General features: G+C 41.9%; 1 protein-coding gene across 5 annotated transcripts in view; it reads right to left on the reverse strand.

Moving 5' to 3' along the window:
- Positions 1-27027, reverse strand: part of GAS7 (growth arrest specific 7) — a 111617-nt gene that overhangs the window by 10670 nt on the left and 73920 nt on the right. For all 5 annotated transcript variants that reach the window (XM_040577808.1, XM_040577807.1, XM_040577810.1 and 2 more), the window contains 8 exons: positions 26721-26810; positions 24515-24630; positions 16213-16287; positions 12773-12851; positions 9460-9588; positions 7371-7494; positions 3698-3777; positions 409-507 (listed from right to left, as the gene is read on the reverse strand). In XM_040577808.1, coding sequence (XP_040433742.1) covers positions 409-507; positions 3698-3777; positions 7371-7494; positions 9460-9588; positions 12773-12851; positions 16213-16287; positions 24515-24630; positions 26721-26810 — 792 coding nt within the window. The remainder of the gene's footprint in view (positions 1-408; positions 508-3697; positions 3778-7370; positions 7495-9459; positions 9589-12772; positions 12852-16212; positions 16288-24514; positions 24631-26720; positions 26811-27027) is intronic.

Genomic DNA, 27027 nt, shown 5'->3' on the forward strand with positions numbered 1-27027 from the left:
CTCTGTATTTAAATATTTGAAAACTAAACTTTTTAAAAATGAAAAATATACTCCCTCTCCCAACAGTGAAATTGTCTATTTACCATCTTTCATTGCAAGAAAAAATGACCTTGAGGTGTAGCATATGTTGCTGGGAGAGCTGGTAACAGCTCATGCTGGTCAAATGAAATTCAATACCCCAGCTAAAAGCTGTGATCCAGTAGTATGAAATGTAAGCAGGATCAGGAAGTCTTGGAGGAACAGGACTGGAGGGTTGCACTACAGTACTGCTGCAAACTTAACAAGCTGACAACATGCACTACTTCCACATCTCTTTTTGTTATCAAGTTAGTCAGATCAGGATAGGGACCATTCGGCTCAGATGAAATGCAGTAAAGACCAAAGGGATTAAACAAAAAGCAGACTTACACTTTGGTTGAACATGTCTGTCTCGTGCCGCAGCTGTGTATACTGACAAAGATGCTGCCGAATCATCTCCACCCTTTCAACTTCTAGTCTCTCAAGCTCCTGAAGAGGAAAAAAAAAAATAAATCAAGTCCACATTTTTCTTGGAAGCTGATCTGGAAGGCCCATCCTCCCAAAGGATGACATACAAAAGGTCAGTGCAATACAGCCCCAGTCAGTGCAATACAGCCCCAGGGTCATGCTTTGGAACTGAATTCTGAGGTTCCCCCTGAATTGCAAAGAAGAGACAGCAAGCAACAGAAGTCACGTCAGCCTTAGCCAAAGGACAGAAAAGAAGGGTAAAACTTGGCATTGTTTTCAGGGATACTGCAAGCCAAGAGGGAATCTGTTTCCTGCAAGAAGCTCTGCATGTTTGTTGAAGTTAGCTCCGGTGATTCCTTGGGGAAGCAGGAGACCGTGTCAAGGTGTATGACTCAGAGGGCCTATCTTCTGTCGAACCGGACACCTGATAGCAGTTTCATCTGTTCACTAGATGATGGGCTGGGACAAATCTCCACCTTGCCCAGCTGGCAGCGAGAATCATAGAATCATACAATATCCCGAGTTGGAAGGGACCCATAAGGATCATCAAGTCCAACTCCTGGCACTGCACAGGTCTACCCAAAATTTTAGACCATGTGACTAAGCGCACAGTCCAAACGCTTCTTAAACTCCAACAGGCTTGGTGCAGTGACTACTTCCCTGGGGAGCCTGTTCCAGTGGGCGACCACCCTCTCAGTGAAGAACCTCTTCCTGATGTCTAGCCTAAACCTCCTCTGCCTCAGCTTGACACCATTCCCGTGGGTCCTATCACTGGTGATTAAGGAGAATAGATTGGCGCCTGCCCCTCCACTCCTCCTCGTGAGGAAGTTGTAGACCACGATGAGGTCTCCCCTCAGCCTCCTCTTTTCCAGGCTGAACAGGCCAAGTGAACTCAGCCGCTCCTCATACGTCTTCCCCTCTAGGCCCTTCACCATTTTCGTCGCCCTCCTCTGGACACTCTCCAACAGTTTTATATCCTTTTTGTACTGTGGTGCCCAGAACTGCACACAGTACTCAAGGTGAGGCCGCACCAGCACAGAGTAGAGAGGGAGAATCACTTCCCTCAACTGACTAGTGATGCTGTGCTTGATGCACCCCAGGATACAGTTGGCCCTCCTGGCTGCCAGGGCACAATGCTGGCTCATATTCAACTTGCAGTCAACCACAACTCCCAGATCCCTCTCTGCAGGGCTGCTCTCCAGCGTCTCGTCGCCCAGTCTGTACGTATAGCCAGGGTTGCCTCGTCCCAGGTGCAGGACCTGGCACTTGCTCTTGTAAGCCCAGCAATGCTTTAGTTGAAAAGACAGGTGGTTTCTAACTTTCCTGTTGACTTTTTTTCTGCCTCCCTCTTCTCTGACGGCCAGCTAGGACTGGGGAGGGCAGTATGCCTCCTGGATTCTGATACTGTTACTGTGCATCAAAATCTGCATTTAGTCCTCTCCTTGGCCACCTGCGTGGGAGTAGTAGAAGCAGCATGCCACAGAAGTCTATCTCTAAGGATACAAACTAAAATTGGCTTAACACTCCCCTCTGATGTATTACTAGAAAGTTCTGCATCCACAGGGACATTAGTGGGGTCAAATCTTTAAACCAAAATTGCATTCAGAGAGCATTTCTGATGTCTGCTTACTGGGCACCATGGTGAGTGCAGCCTCAGCATACACAAGCAGGCAGGCTGCTTCATTGCCTTCACTGTGCTTACTGCTATTTGTTAAATGTCTTGTGGGAAACAGATCCCTGATTATAGGGGACGAAAATCTCAGGTGGCACACCTGATGACACCTGGACGAAAATCTCAGGTGGCACACTATCTGCCTGGGGAATTAGAAGAGCAAAGGAGCTCATGGTATGCACAGGACTAAAAAACTGATCTACTGCTGTTGCTGGCTGACGTACTGAGCTTATGGAAAGAAGTGGGCCAGTTTGAACTCAGACTCCCTTACTTAGGGCACATGTATGTGGGACCAAGAAACAGAACCCATTGTCCTAATGCTGATGAGCATGCGACACAAAGAATGTGCATTGTATGTGCAACACAAACTTCCTGAAAGAAGGCACACAAGGAAACTCAAATCTTCAAAATCTGACTCTCTTGACTGTGTGTTGTATATGAACAGATCAGATGCAGATTGTTTTTGAATTTAGATTTTATTTTGAATTTAGATTTTATATTGATTATACTGAGACATATATTCAAATGTTTCTCAGCTTCCATTTCACAACAAACCAATCTACTGTGCAGGCTACAGGCTATGACAAAAGCACTTGAGTTGTACTGATTCCCCAGAAACAAATATGCAACTTACATATGGCCACACCTCTGGCACTTATCAGTGAGAAAACACCAGCGCAGGTAAGAGGAGGATCAGATCCCTTATATATGGGAACTGCCAACTTTTCCTCTCTTGTTCTGCTTTTGGGATTATATCCGCCTCCTGGATTTCCATGCCCCATCTGCCTTTATTTATTTAGTGCACATTAAATATTGCACTGACACACTTCTAAATGCTGAGCAATTGACTCTGCTTCTTATTAGGAGGAGTCTGAAGCTTTGTGTTTGTCCAGTGAGGAAAATACCCACAGAAGATATTATTTCCCACTTTTGAAAGTAACTGGCTGTCATTCAGAAGGGCTCTAAGGAATGGCATGAGGGAGGAGCCCTAAAGCTAACGTATGCATATTTCAAGGAATACAGCACATAAAGCGAGAAGAGTATCTTTGTATGCTAGTGACTAACCCTGAAGGCATATGCCCTTAGGGTGAATACTGTGAGCTGTGTTAGCATCAGAGAATAAGAACAGTAAGAAATTAAATGATATCTCTACTGAGCCAGCAATACTTGTGAAGAAACTTCAAAATCATAGAAACAAAAATTCATTAATTTATAAATGGATTCAGTGATTTAATGTGTGTCTTTCCATGTATTCCTTGCTCATTACTTCATCCTTCCTGGGGACAATTCCAGCATTCCGGCCCATAGGCAGCTCTGAACTGCTTTAGAGTCTTCTGCAAAGAAACAATTATCTCTGCCTTCCCCAAATGATATGTTTTTCTTAGAACTGAGAACACAAGATACCACAGGAGAGTTATCACCTAATTCTCCCAATGCTTTTCCCTGTAACTAGCTAAGTAATCAATGTTGCAAGTTATTAAAAGCTATTACAACTTTGCAATGCTATATAAACTTAAGATGCTAAACAGAGTTACATACCAGAGTGGTGGTCACCATTTCCTCAAACCACTTGGACTGTGCTTGATTATAAAGATCCACACAACGCATCAGATCATCTCCTGAAAAGTTCAAGACAGCAGCACTTTAGTCCTCTCTAGCCTGTATTATGAAGCTTAAAAGAAAGTTGTAGTTCATGTATTGTATAAAGATCAAAAAGTTTTGAAGGTCAGTCCTGGCAGAGCTGAACACAATTGTTAGATGGTATTTGTTAGGCACAATAAGAACAATTTGAACAAAACGTATGCAATTGATGTCTGCTTAAAGATCAGGTGATTGGGGTGAGAAACCATGAAGGAGAAAGAGAAAATTTTAAAATGAAAATATGAACACTAAGTAATATTTTATATAATGACCAAAACTATGAAAGATAGTTACTTCAGTTAAATTAAAGCTGGTCATAGAAAATTATATCAAAAAAATAAATAATTAAAATGGGAAATCATAATATTGAGTTATGGAGCTGCAGGATAGCAGCTCTGTAGTTCAGACTGCATTCTAAGACAGGTTTAAAACAGGAGAGAAGCATCAGGCTCAAGCTTTCTGAGATCAAGGGAAGCTTTTTTGCAGCAACCTCAACTGAACTGCACATTCTCATCTTCTTCTGAAGATGCACAATTCCAGTCTGGCTCTGGCTTCCTCTCTTGTTCAGGGCAATAATCACACCTTATTGTGTTACTTGAAATTTTCTCCATTGCAGAGCTCTGCTCTGACAAAGAGGGTAAAGTGGGTGGCACGTTTGAGATTACCACTTTCTGACTAGTATATTCTCTTTCTTCTTTAAATGAGGCTCAGTTATTCCTTCGCTAATTGTTGTAATGTCTTGGTCCACAGTTCATATTCATACAGTTCTTTTAGGTATAAAAAGATCTTTATACAGAAACCAGGGAAGAACTGAGCTTTAAGAACAGGACTACATAGACCAGAGAAGTGTCAAAGAAGTAAATGCATCTGAAAATTTGAGCCTCATGGACTTAAAACTTGGTGTGGCAACCAAAGTCTATAAAAACAAATGAACAAACCAGCCACATAGGATTCAGGGCTTAAAGTTTGGCAATATACTTATCTGCCCAGACAGGGGATGCCTAGGCTGACATGAAAAGTGTGACCTAGCAGCTCCCACACTCCAGAAGACTCTCTAGGTATCAGACTCCATATATTCTCCACCCACCTGCGTGAATCTGAGTCACTATACAGCCAGAAACATGAAAGTCATAGAACATATGACATGGAAGGAAGGAAAAAGCAACATCACTTATCAGTAAATGGTGGGATTATAGAAAGGGTGTGGTTTGAAGTGGTATCTGGAAGTCTCTAGTCCTACCATCCACTTGCAGCAGGCCTAATTTCAAAGCTAGATCATTAATGCTGCTGCTGTGTACATCCCAAGCACCCCAGAAAGGCTGCTGGGTAGCATTAACTGTGGGGATAAGGCCAGTCCTCCCCCTTCCATGCACTGTAACAGTGGCATGGTCTTGGAGAGTGATGGGGGGACTCAAGCCCAAACTCTTGGTTACTCCCTCCTTATCTTCATCTCTCCTTTGCTTGTTTGGTAAGTAACTATTACAAACAATTTCTGAAGACCCAGTGAACAGAGAGGTTGTGAATTTGCAGAGAAACAGAAGAACATTTATCAAGGAGCCTCCTGTCACTAACACAGCATTTGTTCTCCTCAGATGGCTGCCTATACACATGGTCAAACTGTAAATGACTCTCATCAGTGTACTCAGAACCCAGAAAAGCCAAGAGAAGCCTTAGAGTTTTAAAACTGTTAAGGACCACTCTACCAAGGGACAGACCTATGAAAGGATGAACCACAGAAGCCCTAGTTAAAACATATTTTTATCAAAGGCACGAACAGGGATGCACATGGATCCCATGGAAGTGATTTGACTCTCTGTAAAACATGCACAAATCACATCGAGTAGTTTCGTCTTCACTACAGTATAACACACGCTACAATATTCTCAGTATTCCTTAAACAAATCATTTTAATCACTGAGTAACAGAGGAAAAATAGACAGAAAGTTCACTTTCAATGAAAAAGGCAGTGTAACAGGCACCCACGTGGTTGGGGGTGACTGTGACTTAGGGAATAACCAAGGAAGGAACTACAATTTAAGGAAGAAACATCCTCAGTTGAGCAAAGATCTGTAACTACCTTTGACAGGAACTTCAGACAAGTGAAAAAATCAGATGCAGTCCCCCAAACAACTGTAAATAGGATTGGTCATATGGGCCTTAATCTTGCCAGTACTTGTGGTGTATGCAATGGTTACCTGAAGAACTTCTACAGAGAGGAAAAGTCTATGAAGATGGTATCAAAGACTGATAAGGCTTGTCCCATGAGAGAAACAAGAACCATATGTAGACACCACTTGGAAGACAAACCTCCAGAACTTGAGCTGCACATGAATCAGAAAAGGCTAAGGTCCTTTCTGTGGGAGAACAGAGGCTGGTACCACCTAGTTCTCTTTCATTGCAGTAATAAATGGCACTGAGCTGTGAAAAATTGACAGTAAGTTTAAAAGCTAAGATTGTACTTAGCTTGAACTGTAAACAGTGCTATGTTTCAGCCAAAAGTTCAGAAAAACTCAGGATATGGGGTGGGCCACGCTACCTCCATACCCTGTACATGATGTGTGGAGAGGAAGCCTGTAGTGTGCCTGCTCCTCTGAGAGCTCCCAGGGCTAAAAGTGCTTTGGTAGAGTATTTGAACATACCTGAAAGCATGAATTTGCAGACCCACAATCACACCAAGAAAAGCCCTGAACTCCTTGCTTGCCATCTGGATGCCCTAGCTGATAGGAAGATTCAGACTCCTTCTTGCTTGCTCCCTCTGGACCCATAAAACTTGCCTTCATGGTTGCACACTAACCCAGCTTCAACAGGAGCGACGCAGAGCAATCTTAGCCCAGAACACCCCCTAGTTTGCTTACACTTCTTTGTGGATGGGCAACTATATGTTTATAGCCCTGACTTGAGAGAGCCTAAACTACAGGTCTGCTGCATTCTGGACAAGCACCTGTCTGCTACCTGAATGGCAATAGGTCCTCCTCTGGCAGATTTTCAACTGAACTAAATACAACCTGAAAAAGTTACAAGCGTGTCTGGAAAACCCTAAGGGATTTAAAAACAGAGACCTCAGGCAGGAGACAGGCATCTCGTTGTCTCAGCAAAATCAACATCAAGCCACAATAGAGATGTTTCTGTCTGAAATCTGAAGCGTATAGGCAGGCTAAATAAGTTTACTGGACCCTAATTCCATCTCAAAATCACTTCAGGCTACTACAAACGTCTTTGAATCTGACTTTTAAAGTTTTGCAAACACTGTTATCTTAGCACACCTTTAGAAAACAAGTGTAATTCACTCTTCTTTCTGGCCAGTTACTGAAATCATCCATCATTTTCTGATGTCTGACTTAGAAAAACCTGGCTTAGTTTTTTCTTTGAAGAGAATTCTCCTCTTCAGAGGATTTAAAACCAAACATATCCATACCATGCTTCACATTGACTTCATAGCTGGAATCTTAAAAAAAAAAAAAGAATGCAGATGGACAGGCAGTTCTATCCCAATTTTTCCAGCCACAGTCTTCTCAGTGGCTTTCCTGGTGTAGCACTTACCTCCTGATGGCCCCTGGTCACAGGTACTCACCTGCCTGAGTGGACTTCCGCCTTGCCTTTTTAATTTCCTCTTCTGTCTTGTTGCTGAGCTTCACCTCCAGCTGCTGCGTTTTTGCTTCCAGATCCTTCTGTCTCTCTGTCAAGGCCTTCCGGGCCTTGGATTAATTAAAGAAGATCACATGTTTTTACAGGAAAAGAGCTTCCAGCTGCTTTCAGACATCTATGACTTTTTCATACAAATGTGTCAGTAAGAAGTCAGGTTTCTAACCCAGTTTCAAGTACAAGGATTCAAGTTCCTAGGACACCATGTGGTGTTCAAAGAAGTGCCTTATTAGAATTTTTCACTGACCATCTGGACTCTCCCATAGGTCTCTGCCTATCTGCCTTACTGTACAAAAAGCATCATCAGACTGTCATGTTCTTTAGTAACTTTCTCATTATTTCTGGAACAAAAGGGAGCTGTAGTTTCTTCCAACTCTCTTAACCAGTATCACCAAGATACTTCTTCCACTTACTTCTCTCCTTAGGATCTGAATTGTTGAAAGAATTTCAAGTAAACTGCAGAATTTATTTTCAACTACCCTCTGGTTTCAATATATATTTATCAGAAACTTTAGCAATAGGTAATCTTAGACTTATTTTAGAAAAACTAGTTCAGGTTCGTGACTACAGCAGTTCATAACATAGAAAGCAATAACCTGAGACCTGTTTACAACTGATAATTTAATTACCTTACTTTAAAGTTCTTCAGGCTTTTAAAACCTGATTTATCAGTATAATTACTGAAATTATACCGGCAAATTAGTGAAGCATCTGAATTATAATTACCATATATGCATGCTGTCACCCCATTTGGTGAGGGTGCCTAAATATATTAAAAAAAAAAAAATAAAATTGCTTTGTCCAGACTATTTCACTTGTTATAAAATAGGTCTTATTTGTTCTTTCTCCAGCATCTAAAACTAAATTTGGATAATTATATATTGTTAGCACCTTGGAGTTTTCCTGTAACTTACAATGCTTTTGAGGTGTTACTTGAATTTTTCAATTCACTTATAGACATTGGTCTTAGCTTGGTAGGTCGAAAGGTGGAGCTGCAGGAAAGCAATATGGTGAGAAGCTGTGTGCTTCAGGCAAACTGCTGACACAGCTTTTTTCTTTTTTTCCTTCTCAAGACTCCTATTTCCGATTCATTCGTTTCAGTATCCTACCGAGGACTGCGTTTCTTTGCAGATGTGATGGTAAATAACTAAGAATTTTACAGCAAAATGCATTCTGTGCATACATACAGTCTAATAATCTTGTGTATCCTGCCACACTTCTGCCCCTGAGCAAACTTCCTCATGTGCACTCTGGTCCTTAATGGAAATCCAAACAACCTCCTGGATTAACTGAGAGAAACATTTTCCTCTCCAGGTCATACCCAAGAGTATACTGGTTGAGGATACTGTAACAAACAGCCACACCATTTGGGGTAAGTGTCTTGGCAGCTGAGCCACAGGTATCTGTTTCCTGCCAACTACTGAGAAGACAGAACTATTTGTAGACAAAACTTTCTTTTAGTCATGACCTCAGCTACTACTGGATGGTCATATTGAAATAGTCCCTGAAACCAGCGTGTTGCTGTTTGCTGTGAGGCACATAAAACTGGAAGTAGGAGAAGGTTTGCAAATTATGGTGCCAGGTTTAAGGCTACCCTTCCTTGGCCATCTTCTTCTGGCCATTGTACAAGAGGATATTGAGCCATACAAGCTTTTAGCCTGACCCTGCTGCTGTTCTAGTGCAATGCCTTTAAGATTTTGTGGGCAATACATGTGACTTCTGGATGCACATGAGCCAAGAGTATTTTCATCAAGTGTATTAGAAATATATTATCCCAAACTGGAAAGGAGAAGATGCAACAAAAAGTTACTTTGGCAGTAACACATTAGCACTGTCTGCAGCACCCACTTTCCCAAAACACCAAACTATGCCTGCAGCCCAGCAAAGAATAACCAACTGCAGAAAGCACTCAGCAGAAATCTGTGGTTTCTCATCGTAAAATAGAAACTTTCCACTTGCAATTGTTTTTCTGTCCCAGACAGCAGTATCTCAAACTCTCCAGTTTGTTCTATTCCCACCTTTTCAACTGCTGCATAGCGGCTAGCCAGTTGCTTCCGTAAGTCTGCAATATGGTGGTCACACTTCTTCATGTCTTTCTTAAAGTTCTCTCTGAAGTTGAGCAGGGGTTTTTCTACCTCGCTCTGAAGCTGAAAAAGAAAACATGAAGAAGAAATGGTGATAATGAGGAGCTGGGCAGTAATTCCTGGCTCTTCTGCTGAGAAGAGCTCAGGACAGAGTTAAGAATACAAATGCTGCAGACACAGGCAGTGGTTTACTGCAACACTTCTTGTGCCCAAGACAACCTGGAGTGATGCAAACATCAGCTCCTCACAAGACAGCTCTGCTAAGTGAATATTTACTGAAGGAAGCAGAAAGGTAGAAATTTTGTCTTCCTCCCCTGTTAAACTGTATCTCTCTTCTTAGATGTAAGATCAAACTTCAGACAATTATCACAGTACTGAGGTGCTCCAACTCTGACCTAACTGATGCAACCTACCTCCCAGAAAGTACACAAGTAAAACCTGCTAAACCTGACTGCAGTAAGGTTACTCAACACATTGAAGTTACACACCTGCATTTCTTGTACAGTTTAAACAGATGCATTAAAGATACATCTTATTTATTTATGCTAAATATAAAGGAGCCTAGCTGAACCCCTCTAAGTAATGGCAAGAAATCACTGTGAAATGGACTCAGGAGGACTTCCTACGTGACTGCAAGTACTTATCTCTTACAATCAGGACTTTATAGTCAGTAATACTCAACTCTGACAGAGTCTGTATCCCACTGCTCTTTGACTTCTTCGAAATGCGCTCTGAAGGGATGAAGATATTTCACCTCCCCAGAAGCAACCCACTACTTTTTTCTATTGTCCCTTCAATGCAGATGCTGGGCTCTTTCAACGCAAGTGAGTCCATAATCACCTCACATGGCCCACGGTGGAGCAATATTAAACAGTCCCCGAAACCAAGTATTTTTAGCCTTTCTGCAGTGCTATTTTAATGGAGAAGGAAACTTCCTTCATTCAAGCTCAGTAAAACCTTTTAGTGGGGAGATTCTACAAAGACAGCCAAGGCCTCACAGCACATCCTAGAGAGGTTAGTAAAGCTAGGCTTGATAACGCAGGTGGAGAGCAGCACCGAGGTGATCTATTATCACCTACAACTACACGAAGTTCAGCTGCAAAGGTAAGAGACAAATTCTTCTTTGTAGGGCCAGGCAATGTCACAACAGACAATGGCCATAAATTGATCTTTGGAAGGTTCAGGTTGAATATCATTTACGAAAAAGTATCGCAAGAATGGTAGTGGGGCACTGGAACAGGCTGAACAGAGACGTTTTGAAATTTCTGTCCTTAGGGATATTCAAGACTTTGCTAGACAAAGATGTAGCTGACTTGATCCACTGTGAGTGATAGGCCAGCTCTCACTGGGAAGCTGGACTAGAAAACTCTAGATGCTATTTTTATGACATTCTCATCAGGATGACCCCAGACAAGCTTATAGAGATCTGTACCACCATGCTGAACCACAAAGTTGTGAAAAGGCTCTCTCAATATTGAGGTACAAACCTATAGCTGTGCCAGAAGCATTTCCAGTGCTCAATGAAAATAAGAAATGGCAAAGAGAGAAGTTCAGGATAGTTTCTGTGAACTCCAAAGGCAACGTATCACAATTGACAGAGATGCCTGTTTTCAAACAGGCTAAACTCTCCGAGAGCCCTTCGGATTCCCCTATCAATAAATGGATTAACCTCGGTAAACAACCCAAGATGAGTCAGTCATCCTCAGTAAGAGAGATGGCAACTTGACTTGTCTGACCTAAGCAGGCATTGCTGTAAAGACCCTCATAAAACTCTCCAGAGCTAGAGACACCAAACAGGAGTACATTTCAGTGGTAGCTCTCCTTGCCCAACAAAAAATAAAGACATTTGTTTATTTCACGCATTTTACAATGGGACTGGAAATTTTGATATCCTTAAAAAAAACGGGAAATGCATCACCAAGAGGCTCAAAACGTGAACAAAACAGCTTTCTCCATTTTTGTGTGCAGGGAGTCACAGAGGCTTTTCAGTGATGGCTGTCATCTTCCTTCTAGCATCATTAATTGTCCTACTTGAACTTCCGTCTTGTAAAGCCATACCATAAGCTATCACACACATTGACTGAGGCTTTTAGGTGTTGCATTATAGTTGACCATATTTATTCTTTTCTGTTAAAATATCTTGCTATAAGACTTTATAATGCATGCAGTGGATGAAAAACAAACTAAAAAACATGAACTAATTTCCTAAGATGATGAGAATTAAAGCCTTATTGTATATAGACAAAATTGACATCTACTTATCACTAAATGGGTAAGATGCTACGAAGAACTTGAAATCTCAAAACGTTTGCTAAAAGAAGTTATCAGGTATAGGGCAGAGACCTTATATCTCTGCACCACTATGGGAGAGACTTAAGCAGAAACATGCACACACCACCCAGGGTACGCTTCTTCCCATTGGAAATCAATTCAGTAGGCCAACAGGGAGCAAAAAGTATTTCACTAATTACAACCTTGAAGTAGAAGTTTGAAGCAGAGCAGTGGATTACCAGCAGCAGCTGGTTGCCTGAGTAACATCTGCATAATCGCTTACAAACACTGCAGAGCTATAATTTTCCTCCAGAACATGGCTGTTGTGCTTAGATATCTGCATCTATATTGAACATGATCACCCACAGAGGTTAACATAATGTAACAGGATGCAAGAATATGTCACATGGTAGAAAAAAACAGATGAAATACAATAATTTGTACAAGAAATCTCCCTGGGCATCATTTGAAAGAAGATCTAAAAATAACACTAAGTTTAAATTCTCACCACACTTTTCAGAAACACTAATAACATGAAGAAGTCAGAATCCTGCTTCTCTTCCTTGCAGACAGGTGCAATAGATTCTTGTGAGAAACCAATTTTTTTTTATTTTTATTTTTTTTAAATTTCTCCCTCTACAGAAGTAATCTGTACAAGCTCTAGGAAATTTTACTTAAACAGGCTGGAACTTTGATACCTAAGTGAATAACCTTTAGAATCTTTTTTTTTTTTTCTTTTAATGAAAAACTAAGGCTAGAAGTGTTTTAGCTTACTTATCAGGTGGATTAAATGAGCTACGATTTTGGCAGGAAAAAATGGACAGTTTCAAAAAGCTCATTCACCAGCTTTTTAGTTCTTCAGAATTTGTACCATATGCATTAAGTATTTTCCCTACTAGAGAAACACCCACTGAAGGGGACACACGTATCAATTACAGGGCAAAGATTTTTGCAAAAGGAAGAACTAATTACTTACCTTAGAAGAAAATTTGAGATGAACCTCTGCTTCATCAGCGAGACTCTTCTTTAGCTGAGCCCAAGCCTCTCCCAGTGTGCTGAAAAAAAACACAGTGCAACAACGATCAGTGTTCTGTTTTCTGCATATCGTCCAAGCAAGACTAATCATACAGCTTCATATGACATACCAAAGCTTTGTAGCATATCATGCTCTGCAAAATCATGGAAAAGTGAAAGCAGAAATCTGAGAAGATAACTGATCTCTGTGACCAAGGAAGAATTGTATTTGGACTGTATGTGGAAGATCTCTGAAAACACTGTTCATAATGATTAGTTACAGAGATGCCAGTCTCTTTAAGCAAGATACTCCACTATCTTATCCTTGCCATAACAAGATTTCTCTTTTTTAATACTTAACATAGATAGAATCATAGAATCATTAAGGTTGGAAAAGACCTAAGATCTTCACTAATGCAGTTTTTCCATTGCCTCTTCTGTTTTATATCTTAGATTTGATGAACTGGTTATATTACCTCTCTGTGGAGAAGTATTTGAAAACTATTGGGTCTCTTTCTCCACCTTCTTTTTCCTTCAGACAAGTTATTTTCCAGACGATGGTCCTCTAGACCATCTCCAGCAGCCTAGATTCCTCTTAATGTGTCATAACAAAAAATACATTGACTTCCAGCAGAGGTCTTCCAGTTGCTAAATTGGTAATAAAATATTTTCTATGAGACACTCTTTCTTTTGCATATCTCAGTATGATTTCTTTTTCAGACAACAGCATGAAGCTGTTGATGAATAAGCTTGTGATTCACTATAACCAGATCCTTCTCCCACAAACTGTTATGTAACTGTATCTTTCACATCATGTGAAAGTATAAAAACTTGGTACTTTGTCCTTACTGAAATGCATCTCAATTTCTCTCAGTTAATTACTCTAGTTTTTCAAAATTACTCTGAACTGCAATCTTTTCTTCAAATTTTACACCATCCCTCGTAGCTTTGTCTCATCATCTCTGATTTCAATAAACCCATTCTTTCTTCTATGATAGGTCATTAATGAAAATATGGAAAAAAGAATCCGGGCTTGGGACAAACCTTGTGGACTGTCACTCCACAGCTACTTTCTGTTTGTAAGTAGCGAGTAGGATTTCATACCTAGTTTTGCACCTCAGCCTTTATTTAGCCCACATTTTTCTTGCCTGCCTACAAGAATCCCCCATTGTCAAAAGCTACACTAAATTAAGAGCTATGATGCTGACTCCTTCTTCCACATGGCCTGTTATTCTGTCACTGAAGGGACTTAGGTTGCTTTGGCACAGTTTCTTCTGTATCCATCCAAAATAACTGCTCATCATTTTGTTTTCCATTAAGTGCTTCTAGAAAGCTTGACTGCTTATTCAATCATTTTCCTGAGGTTATAAAGCCAACTGATCTACAATCTCCCATCTCCTCTCTATCCCACAAACCTCTTTCCAGAGACAGTCATATTTGCCTCTTCTTTGTAGCCTAAAAAAATGTTCCATCAGAAATTTCAAATTAATGATCTGTAATCTCTGTCATTGCTCCTCCTCTAAGTTGAGTCAAGCATGGTGTCCATTGCAGCTGAACACTCTGAGAATGCTTCACTTATGTAAGTACTCCCAACTCTTCTCCTTCCCTAGTTAAACCCCAAAGTCCCCTCCCATTGTCTATTTGTTACTGGTATTAGGTATTTGAGCTGCATGATGGTAGTTCATCTATTAAAATAAAGAAGGCATTTCAGCATGCTAAGCATCTTCTGTATCTCTTAACCAACTACAATGAGTTAAATGACTGTGGATTTTACTGCTTTATGTGCCTATGCAACAGCACTATACTCAAAGCAGCCTGGCCGGAACGATCACACCAACACAGATCAACCCTACTCTTCACCCTCATGTCCCATTCACATAAATGATGGTGGGTGCTATTACCACCAGAGGAGGGTAGAGGATCCTGGAATAGAGCCCATATTTTAAGTTAATTCCACAGATGGCTGGACAGCAAAGGTAAAAAATGCTCTGTGGAGTATTACAGTAGCAGAAACTGTTGTGTTCACAGAGCACTTCATGAGGTCCCCTGACTCACACCTTTTCAAGAATGAGAGGGAGACCCTGGTAAATGTGTATTTTGAGAATGCTGGGTTTAAGTCCCATGTTTGACTCCTTCAAGTCCTCTTGTTTGCTGGTATTCCTCCCTCACTTTTTTATATGGAAATTTTCCCCCTTCTGGGTCTCACCAATTCCCAGGATCTTCTCACTAGCCTCTTTCTGGACCTAACCATGATGGCCAGCACAGCACCAAGAGGAGAAATTCCAGGAGGACTTGTTTCCATTCCCTCATCTTGCCGCCCTTCCAGGCAGAGCACCACCAAGCAGTGTTCCTGGCTCCCTGTACATCTAAAGGGAGCTCTGAGCACTGCCAGGGGTGCTCTGCTCCTCACCCCCTTCAATTCCCTACTTTAACATTTCTAAGCTTCAGTTCTCATTCCCTCTCTCTTTTCATCTCCTGTCTCCTGCTTCTTCTCCCCCTTCTGCTTTCTCAGGCCTTCCACCTCTCTCCTGTTGAGGGTAGTAGATAGTACGAGGAGGATGTGGAAGAAAGCAGTGTTAGCTTTGTTAGGAGCCGGTTGACACCTGCCCCTAAAAGAGAAAGAACAGAAACCATGGTCAGTGGAGATGTTTAAACGAGTACCACCCTGGCTGGCCTCTTTTCTTTTTTGTCCTTGGCTATTGGAAGCAGAGCAAACAAGCCATGAAGCCTCACTCCCAGAAGAAACATGCTGTGTCTGAACTAGGGTGAGCATAGTTATTTCCAGCCTTGGCTTTCAGTACTGAAAGGGCTTACATTGGAATAGACATAGCTAACTATTTTAACCCTTCAGGAGTACTATCTTTCATTATTACCAAAGAATTGCAATCCAGCCAAAATGCATTGTCTATTATCTTCTCAATAACTTCCGAAGTTACACTGTGGTTTGTTCTGCAGCCTTTGTTAGTGAAAGAAGCACTGGTGCCAGAGACATCCCACTGTATTCCTCACCAAGGCCTCTTTGATCCTTCCATTTTCTGCAGTGAACATGCTTTCAGCAGTGTATATATTTATATATTACATATATTCCTCCATATTCAAATTAATTTTGCATGTACACATGCTAATCCCTAGAGGAACTACTTCTGGTTTAAACAAGGATAGCATTAAACACACCAGTGGAAGTGCAAGGTTCTATATAGGTATTCCTAAAAATTTACCATGAATATCTTCAAAAGAAAAACACTCCAAAGCAATTCTGTCTTCCCCAACACACACAGGATGCTACGCTAGATATACCTCTACTGAATAGGAGAGCTCAGGAAAAATGCATGTACCTGTGTGGGAGGAATGACTTATGTTAGAAATTCTTGTCTTCTACAAAAGTCACAGAGACAAACTTACCCTTCTTCCTGAGCAGCCAAGGAATTCTGAGACAGTTTGGACAGATTTTTAGCATATTCCTCCTCAATCTTTATCCTACACAGAGAGAGAGAAAATACAAAGACAGCAGTAAGCAAGCATTAATGCAGAAACCCACACACATAATTTAAGGAAAATCTCTGCATTTCAAGGAATCTTGTAACAGGAATTTTCCTTGCAGTCTTCAGCACTAGTCTTAGGATCCCTCTCTCCCCCTTTCATACGCTAAAAATACAGCAGCAAGAGCATGGATATATGCAGGACAGCATACATGATAAAAAGAGAAAAATCTACAGTTCTGGAGTGCAAATAACAAGGAGCAAGTGTTTCCACTGTATAACACGGACTGTCTGCAAAACTGGGCTCACTTGCAAAGCATGTGTTTCAGTGTGCTGCTAAACCTGAGGTTACACATCATTGAAGCAAAGATGAGGAAATGCAGCTATACAGAAAAATTTTATGTGAGCAATGCCACATCACTGATAATCAGGCTAGACTCAACCACTGAAGGCTGGTCTCCCACGAGAATAAAGATGTGACCTAGGGAGGGTAAGGATGAACAAATACTTAGAAATTCACCAGCAGAAAAGGATAGAGATCAACTCTACCTGATTAAAGAGGAGGAAACCAAGTGGAGACATGGCATCAAGTATTCAGCACATAAATGGCTACTCCATGTTCCCCATGGTCCCTGAATCTGGGGTGCTGGACTGCACCTTCCCTAGGAACACAGAATGTTTCCTTCTCCCTGTTTCAGATGACAAAGCTGTGGAAGACATGGCAGAGGCTTCTGCATACTACGTGCAGGATTGCAGCCCTCACCCTTCAACTATCCCAACTGTAGCTGCAGCAGGATCCTGGTCCTTCTCTGCATTCACTCAGCATCATCATTCCAGTAAGAGGAGCTGAGCTTGCCAGCAGTGGGGGTGACAAAGACAGTAGCTGTTGGCACATGACTGCTATGGGATTGGCTGCAGGGAGAAGAACGAGAGTAGATGTTGAGTGAGGTAATTGGGGTAAATGCTTATTGCACAGCAGGGAGGGGAAGAACAGCCACGGGTTCAGAGGTGATGTGCATCTTGCTTGAAACCCAACTCAAGCTCCCCTGACATTTTTGCTGAGTCAAACATTTGCAAGGTTCTCCTAACTAGTGAGAACTGCTTTCTGATTTTCAAACAAGTTTGCTCTGTTTAGCATCTCTGACAGTGAGCAGTGTGGCAACCAATCAGGAGCAGTTCCTGATTCTGTGCTGAGCTACAAATAGACAGAGGAAAAGGGAAACAGAAGGTGGGATATTTTTGGCATACCATTCTGCAGTAGCTAGTCGAACAAACACTGCTACGCATAATACATTCAAGAAAGATGTGTCTGATATTCTGGGATGATGAAAATATGGTCTGAATGTTACCCCAAGATGCAGCTGGCTGAGGCCCAAGGTATTTACCCGCTCTCTGCAGCATTACAGCACAGCACTACTACTGACCTCACCCAGCACATTGAGTCTTTTACTCCTCATCCTGTGAGAACAAAACCAGCCAGCAGCTCAAGGCCAAATCTACAAGAACATGACTCAGAAATTGCCTCTGTCACTCAGAGGTATCAGTTCATGGTCTCTGTCAATGACTGACTGCCCAAACCTTGGTCAACATCCACAGGTCTTTGGTTTGGCTGAAGAACTAGCAGAACAAGTCAGGTCTGCCAGCAGCAACACACTAACCAAGCCTCAACACTGCTTGTCTCCCCTCGCCCACGTGACTATCTGCCAGTACTTTTCTCACATTCATTTAAAACACCTCACGAAAGAAAACATCCATTTAAAAAACAAGCAAACAAAATCCACTAATTTTCCATCAAAACATAGAATGGTTTAGGTTGTAAGGGACCTTAAAGATCATCAAGTTCCAAACCCAGCAGCCATGGACAGGGACACCTTCCACTACACCAGGTTGCTCGAAGCCCCATCCAATCTGGCCTTATATACTTCCAGGGATGTGGCATCCACAGCTTCTCTGGGCAACCTGTTCCAGTGCCTCACCACCCTCACTGTGAAAAATTTCTTCTTAATATCTAATCTAAATCTACCCTCTTTTAGTTTAAAGCCATTACTTGTTGTCCTGTATCACTACACTCTGTAAGAAGTCCTTCTCCAGCTTTCTTGTACTACCCTTTAGGTACTGAAAGAACCCCTATGCATGACCTTGTTTCCAAGCTGGTTGATCCCCAAGCCTGGTCCCCAGCTGCCCTGTTCCAGCCTGCAGCTCTCCCTCACCCCACCCCACCAATGCTGCTTCCTGCATCTGTTGTACCAACACCAATAAATACAGCTGCAATGTGCCAGAGGAAAGCTATGAGAGATGAAGGGCATCTAGCTCCCTACAAAGGTGGGCACTTTCTAAGAAATATTCCCTGTGGAGCCTGGAAGGGGCAACAGCCCATTACTAAGGGAAGCAAAAGCCTCCAGAAGTCCCATCAATCTCACTCTGGGGCAAAGGGGGAAGCACCTTCTGAATCTCCAAGGAATTACTTAGTACTGACACGTGAGCATGAGAAATCCTCAACAAGCACATAAACTACCTGAAGTGTAGATTATTTAATATTCCTCCCAAGCACAACCAACGTTTCATTTATAGGAAAAAAAAAAAAAAGACGGCATAACTGTGTGGCTAAACTAAATGAAGGACTGAAGTCTCAGGGCATAAACAAATTTGTTGTTTGGCACTACTAAGAGGACAGGCTGCCTTGACAAGCAGGAAGGAACAAGTTGTTGGAGTCAGTAGTTCTTCAAATTACAGTAAAAAGGCTACTGTTCAACAACCCCAGCCAAAAATGACCCTCAGCCTGGTGTCCCTTCACCTTTTGTGGCAAAAACATCTTGAGCACCTTAGCTTCAGCAAAAGACAAACACAAGACAAAAGTATACCTCAAAAAGGGAAAAAAATGCTTCCTGAACTTGGCCAAAATGCCTACCTTCCAAACACTGCATTGTGATTACTGTGAAACACCAACACAACAGATACACAGGGAGTCCTGAACACCGTGATCCTATCTCTGGAAAGTCCCAGGGTTGTTATAAAATTATTCTACTTTCACACAGGAAAAAATAGTTTCTTGTTTCCACGAACTTGTTCAAAAGCTTTCAGAATTTCACTCCTGTGTAGTCAGGAGCATCACAGTTTCTAAGTGCGTTTTGATCCATATTGTCTTTATTAGTTCCAGTTGTGCTTTTTTTTTTTTTTAAGCACATTGTGTGCTCACACACACATTGTTGGAGTTCCAAACATTCTATCTTATAGTGGATGAAGAAAATCTAGAGAGCTACGAAGGGAGGCAAAGATGATCTGATGAGACTACTGTAAGAAAAAAACTAAATACATTATGACAGCATAGAGAACACACAGAAGAGGTGGTAAGAGGATACCTGACAGACATCTGAACAACTGTCAGTTGTGTGAATAAAGTGACTATGAGTCTTTTTACCCTATTTCTCAAGATTGTGAGGCAACAATGAAATTATCAGACAACAGAATTTCTTTCTTGCATATAAATGCATTGCAAAAGTCTTTGGTATAAAACGTTGCCACAGTCAAAAAGAAGACTCAGAAGGATTGGACAAACAGTGGAAGATAGGTTTACAAATACCTGCTGAACAAGGCAGACCTGATGTAAACTCTGGCTGTGGAAATCCCCAAACTTTTGGTTATCAGAAGTTGGAAGGACAAAGACTCTGATGTTCTTTTCCTGCTAAGCAGTGAGTACATGCACAGAGTAAAGTCTCTGGACTATGCTGACCTTTATCAGACTCAGTACAGACATCAGCCTGCTTGTGTTTCTTTTCATGTGGCTAAATAATCTGTTATGTATTTTACACTTTCTAAACACAACTCAGCTCAAAAAGTGCGAGTGGACAAAAACTGAAGACAGTGTTTTCCTTTGCTAATAAAAGCACTTCCCTTCCTATACCCTGAGAGAATAATGCTATTCAGGACAATCTGCAAGTTTTCTTGGCTGTTTTGGACGGCTTACTTGAATGTAAATGTTAGATCACAATTTCACTTCCAATTTAAATCAATTCTTTCTTTCTTTCACACAAACACTTGATCTTTCTGTTCAGCCAATTTCCTAATTATTTTCCTCCTTTTCTTGAGGTCTGTCTTATTTATTTTCAAAGTATTATAACCCTACCATTGCCTACCTTGCAACTCAACACAGACTGAAAGAAAAGCATTATTGCTCAGTCTAAGATTAGTATTTACAAGAGTAGCTCCTCTAAAAGTATCTACTTGATAAACTAAGTTTCAGTTCATATTGCCTCTTGTTGGTTATTTGATAAAGAAATCTGATTTATGTCTGCTAGTACCTATGTGTTACCGCCACTTATTCTCCTGTCCAGAAAAATTTAGTTGCCAGTAAGTACAAATGGAAATTACAGTATTATTTTTTCCATAACTTAAAACTATATATATTGTTATCTTATTTAAGTCAAACCTTGGACTTCTAAGAAATCTTCGCTATTCCTGCCTTTATTTTCTTCTTCGCCCTTCTAACCTTTCTTCCATCTCCTCCCATGCTTTCACTCACTCTAGTTCCCCAATACTACTTCACTATGTGCCTGCTATTGCTATTTATGTCCAGTTACATGACCTGCTACTAGGATTTCCAATTCTTCCATTATTTACCTAGTTTCTGTCCCTCCTCAAAGCGTGTGTCATGCTGCAAAATTATGTAAAACTGTCTCATCCCAGCTCCGTATTTAAAGATATTTTTATTACCTGTCTGAGCCTCAACTACAGAAGGCTGTTTTTACAGATGCAGAGAAGTTTTCTGAACATGAGAGCTTCTAGTTAATCATTTTGAAATGAAATCCTCCTCCTTTTCCATAGAGCAATCCTGAATCATTTCTTCCAAACTGAAGAAAAATGCATTCATATTTTTATAACTCCTCTCTAAATCCTCTCCAAACTCAATACTGAACCTTCTTTGTTTTCAGCATACAGTGAATCTTTTCTGTATTTTCTTCTATAACATGCCTGTTTCTTCCTATAGTAGCAACAAAAACATTCCTCCTTCCAGCATCAGAACTGGTCTCTCCTTACTCTAGCCCAGTCTAGCTGTATTTCACGCCAACTCTCCCTCCCTTTGGAATACTCCTTTCGTTTGTTTCTGTCAAATTTCATTATAAATTTCTTTCTTCAGAGCACCTTTTCTCCAATTTTCCCTGTCCATTTCTATCATGATTCTGCTTGCTTTTTTTTTTTTTCATCTTCTAGCTTTGCAAGTCTATTTTCCTTTCCCAGCTGATCCTTCCTTCTACCCGCTTCCACTGCTCACATTTTTTCCAGGGATTATACAGGCAACTGTCTTACAAAGACATTAGGAACCAAGCATGGATTCTGGGCACTCTACACCTCCTATATCAGACTGTCTTTATTGCCTGTGCTATACTTTGTATAGCCGCCACACTATTACTAAAAAAAAAGCTTTTTTTCTTTTTCCTATTATTAAAAAAAGCTGAGAGGAAGGAAGAAAAACCTCAAATGAAACCAACTATCTACAAGTTCTGCCCAATCAAACTGGCCCACAAAATCCAATGTGGATGTGTTTCTTCCCTCGTTCATTGCTTCCACCACTATTTACATCAGCACAACCATGCTGTGACCGCAGCAGTAGAGCAGGAAGACCATACCAGCTCAGCAGTAAGCACCAGTGGAGAATCAATAGCTGAGGACAGCAGCCCCTTCAACTGGTGTAACTGCCTCCAAGACAGAACAAGGATTAACGTGCTATGCCCTTCTCTTGGGATTCAGCACCACTTCTTCCCTGTGGGCTGTTCTTGAGTTCTGAGAGTCATCCACAGATGATTTATACTAGCCTGCACACATGACAAGCTATTTCAAACGTCAGTGACATTACTTGTAACTAATGATGTCATACCATCTCCAGTACCTGGCAGAACTGCACATCTATCAACTGCTTGTTTGGTGCTGAGTGCATTTATGTCAGCAGAACAATGGACCATTAATACCATTCTGGCATTTTCTGTTAGTAACATCTGCCGCTATGATTCTGGGTTCACTCTAAGTATCGATATACATAATTTAGCTCCACAACCAGCTTGAATTCCAGGTGATGTTTTCCTTACATCTTCTAGTAAACTGCGCCTATGCTCCACTGTCAACAGATTGGCAGAATTGTTTGGGTTGGAAGGAACCTTAAAGATCACATAGTTCCAATCCCTCTGCCATGGACAGGGACACCTCCCACCAGGCCAGGTTGCTCAAAGCCCCATCCAGCCTGGCCTTGAGCACTTCTGGGGATGGCACATCCACAGCTTCTCTGGGCAACCTGTTCCAGTGCCTCACCACCCTCATAGCAAAAAATTTCTTCCTAACGTCTAACCTCAATCTCCCCTCTTACAGTTTAAAGCCATTGCCCCTTCTCCTATCACTACTCTCCCTGACAAAGAGTCCCTCCCCAGCTTTCTTGTAGGTCTCCCTGAAGCCATTTCTTTTCCAGGCTAAACAGCTCCAACTCCCTCAGCCTCTCTTCACAGGAGAGGTTCTCCGGCCTCCTCCTGATCTTCGTGGCCTTCCTCTGCACTTGATCCAACAGCTTCATGTTCTTATGTTGGGAGCCCCAGAGCTGAACGCAGCACTCTAGGTAGGGTCTTACAAGAGCAGAGTAGAGGGGCAGAATCATCTCCCTTGACCTGCTGGTCATGCTGCTTTTGATGCAGCCCAGGATATGGTTGGCTTTCTGGGCTGCAAGAGCACGTTGCCAGCTCATGTTGAACTTCTCATCCACCAACATCCCCAGACCCTTCTCCTCAGGGCTGCTCTCAGTCCATTCTCCACCCAGCCTGTATTTGTGCTTGGAATTGCCCCAACCCAGGTGCAGGATCTTGCACTTGGCCTTGCTGAACTTCATGAAGTTCGTGTAGGCCCAGCTCTCAAGCTTGTCCAGGTCCTTCTGAAGGGCAACCCTTTTCTCTAGCATGTTGACTGTACCACACAGATTGGTGTCATCGGCAAACATGCTGAGGGTGCACTTAATCCCATTGGTTATGTCACCTACAAAGATGTTAAACCACGCCCAGTACTGACCCCTGAGGAACTCCACTCATCACTGGTGCTTCTCTATTTTTTAGACAAAATATTTTATTTCTAAGTATCACCTCTACTCTGTTTTTCCCATATCCCGGTTTACTCTCAACTCTGCAGCTTTAATTTTCTTGGTTCCCTCCACCTAAATGGAAGGACTATATGCAGTATGACCGAGACAGCTGAGACACAAGTAAGAGCTGGGGAAGACCACAGAGTGTTCACAGAATCACAGAATCATCTAGGTTGGAAGAGACCTCCAAGATCACCGAGTCCAACCTCTGACCTAACACTAACAGTCCTCCACTAAACCATATCACTAAGCTCTAAATCTAAACGTCTTTTAAAGACCTCCAGGGATGGTGACTCAACCACTTCCCTGGGCAGCCCATTCCAATGCCTAACAACCCTTTCGGTAAAGAAGTTTTTCCTAATGTCCAACCTAAACCTCCCCTGGCACAACTTTAGCCCATTCCTCCTCGTCCTATCACCAGGCACATGGGAGAATAGACCAACCTCCACCTCGCTACAGCCTCCTTTAAGGTACCTATAGGGAGTGATAAGGTCGCCCCTGAGCCTCCTCTTCTCCAGGCTAATCAATCCCAGCTCCCTCAGACCCTCCTCATCAGACTTGTTCTCCAGACCCTTCACCAGCTTCGTTGCCCTTCTCTGGACTCGCTCGAGCACCTCCGTGTCCTTCTTGTAGCGAGGGACCCAAAGCTGAACACAGTACTCAAGGTGGCCTCACCAGAGCCAAGTACAGGGGGACAATCACTTCCCTAGTCCTGCTGGCCACACTGTTTCTTACACAAGCCAGGACGCTGTTGGCCTTCTTGGCCACCTGAGCACACTGCTGGCTCATATTCAGCCGACTGTCAACCAATACTCCCAGGTCCTTCTCAGCCAGGCAGCTTTCCAACCACTCATCTCCCAGCCTGTAGCGCTGCTTGGGGTTGTTGTGCCACAAGTGCAGGACCTGACACTTGGCCTTGTTGAACTTCTTACAGTAGGCCTCAGCCCATAAATGTGTTGATAGACATTAGTGTTTTATGTGCTTTATGAATTGGTAGCATAACTATTACAGTTTTATCAGTTTAAGCTCTGTGATTGATGTATATAAAGAATATCCACATTATGAAAAAAAATATTGCCAGAAATAGTCAATTTGATAGCAAAGTGCTAATTACCTTTCTCGAACAAACTCTGCCATTTCCTTCTGTGTTTGTTTCCCTTTAAGTTGTTTTTGAAGAAGAATTTCAAATCCCGACACTGTATTGTTCCCTTGTGAATCCTTCTTATCAGCCTGGAAGGAAAAAGGAAGTTCAGACGAAAGATATGAGGCACAAAAGCACAGACACACAGTTCCCAGTGGCAGTCTGATTTCTCTCTGAGGAGTATGAACACGCAGAAGTGGTGTCTGAAGAGCCTTTTGCAGAAAGGACCTCCTGTGACAAAAATTCTCATCACAACAGCTCAGTCCTTCTTGGAGGAATATTCCAATACTTTCTCCTTCCCTCTCATCTTATTTCCCCTTGAAAAAAAAAAAAACAAAAAAAAAACAAAAAGAAGGTTTTACAGTTATTTTAAGCTAGCTAGTTATTTTAAGGCTGTTGTGGCCAAAGCAGCAGTATTGCCTTCCCTTCTGCCCATGGCCTTTCATACCTGCTAATTCTCCTGGGCTGGCTCTGGCAAGCATAAGCCCTGACAACTCAACACCCTGCAAATTAAAAATGGGTTCTGGAGCCAGTACAAGGGAACTGACACAGGAAAGGGGAGGACTCTGCTGCCCAATTCAGGGGTAATGCAGTCTTAAGTTACCTATAATAGACTGTAAAATTCTATGCAGATTTGCACTCAAAACACACAAGAAAACAACACCAAGTCTGCACAGATTTGCTGTAAAGCAAGGCAAAACACTAACTTGTTCAATAGCTTACCACAGTCCATCCCATCTTTCACCGTGTTTTTTTTTTTTTTTTCCCCCGTACATGGCCCTTTTAATTCCTTGCTCCACCAACTTCAGCACTGCTGCAAGGACTAACTGTCTCCTATCTCCGTTTTTCCATATTTCAGAATTTCATTTCCACCCTCTTCTAACAGACCCCTAGAACACTTCTGTGAGGATTACATTTTTTGCTCCAATACCTTTGGACACTGTATATTTGCACCAAGAAAAAGGCCACATTAGTCAAAGCGTGAGACTTTAGGATGTATGGCCACAACACCAGGCACTGGGCAACATGCTGTTACAAGCCTGAGACTGGAAGAATGGAGTAGACTGAAGGAAGGCAAGTCATGGCCAGATCATGGATCACAAGGCTGATTGAAAAGAAAGACTTGGGAGCAGATTTATGGGAGGATAAAGAAGAAAGGCAACTTTCACGCGAGTTCCACTGAGGGCAGGATTTGAACTAAACCAAGCAACGAAGCAGTTATCAAACTTAAATGGAAAGAAACAAGCAGGGTGGTGTCTTCTGAAAGACACACAAAAAATCAGCTTATAAGCCATTTCTAACTTTGTTGCTTATTGGGATCAGAACACTGGAAGAAACTGAAGAAGCACTTAATGATTTGGTTACGTGACCATTTGTAAAGCATGCTAGTGTATTTTAGCAAGTTACTGCCATTAGTCATAATCTGCTGTGCATGCCTCACACAACACCGAGCACTTACAAGGGGAATGTTGCTGCAGTTCTAACTACACTGTTTTAAAATTGAAACTGATTTTTTTAAGCAATGGAAACACTACAGTGACTGATAACTGAAAACACATGCAAAATTCATAAAAAAGTTCATAAACTGGCTGTTACCTAACACAGGGGCAGCTTCTGGTCTCTTCTCACAGAGGCCGGCCCTGCAGTCTGCCCACTAGCAAAACCTTGGCACATACACCCAACACATGTCATCCTTTAAAAAAGTAATTTATCATCTGCCTCCACAACATCCTGTTAGATGGAGCTTCAAAATTTTGCATAAAATTTGTAAATGGGATACCTCTAGCCTCCATGTGCATTCATAGCTGTTGTGCTCTGAAAACAATGAAATAATGTTCCCTGTCCGTCATCCCCCCTCCTGCTGCACAGCTCTTTTGGCTGAGGTATTTTGAGATGTGTAGGTTTGCCGTACATACTACCCATTTCCTGACCAAAACTATCTCCTGACAGCTCATGCTGCCTTTCTGGACACTCTTCAAATAACTGTCCACATGTCTGAGCCTGGTTAAATGGCTTCCATGTGATCTTCACTGGCTTCTTCAGTCTCCCTTGCACTGCCCTAGCATGCTGCAGTTCAGCCCAAATTCTCCTTCACGTTGTACCACAAATCAAGCTATTTGTTCCATTTTTTCTGAAGCTCAAGAATGACAAAATGGCATGTGGCTGGCTGCCCACTTACCCAGAAATAATCACAGTAGCTCCACTCAGAAGGTTTCAGCAACTGCTGCTCTGGCATTACATCAGGGTGGGGGAAAGTCACACAGTTTATCTGTAAGAAAGGAAAGCAGAAGAGAGTTAGAAGGTAATAAAATTTAGCTGCTGATGAGAAATATGCAAATGAAAGATTATATACATGCACACCAATCAAAAAAACTACACTGAACATGTCAGTGAAGAAAAATTGGTTGTTGCATGGAAACAGCAGCTAAGTATTCCCAGAAAGCTCCTGTGAGCAAGCAGTAGCGTTGGCTCAAAGGACAAACTAC

The sequence above is a fragment of the Cygnus olor genome, chromosome 18 (genome assembly GCF_009769625.2).
Source record: "Cygnus olor isolate bCygOlo1 chromosome 18, bCygOlo1.pri.v2, whole genome shotgun sequence".
Taxonomy (NCBI): Eukaryota; Metazoa; Chordata; class Aves; order Anseriformes; family Anatidae; genus Cygnus; species Cygnus olor.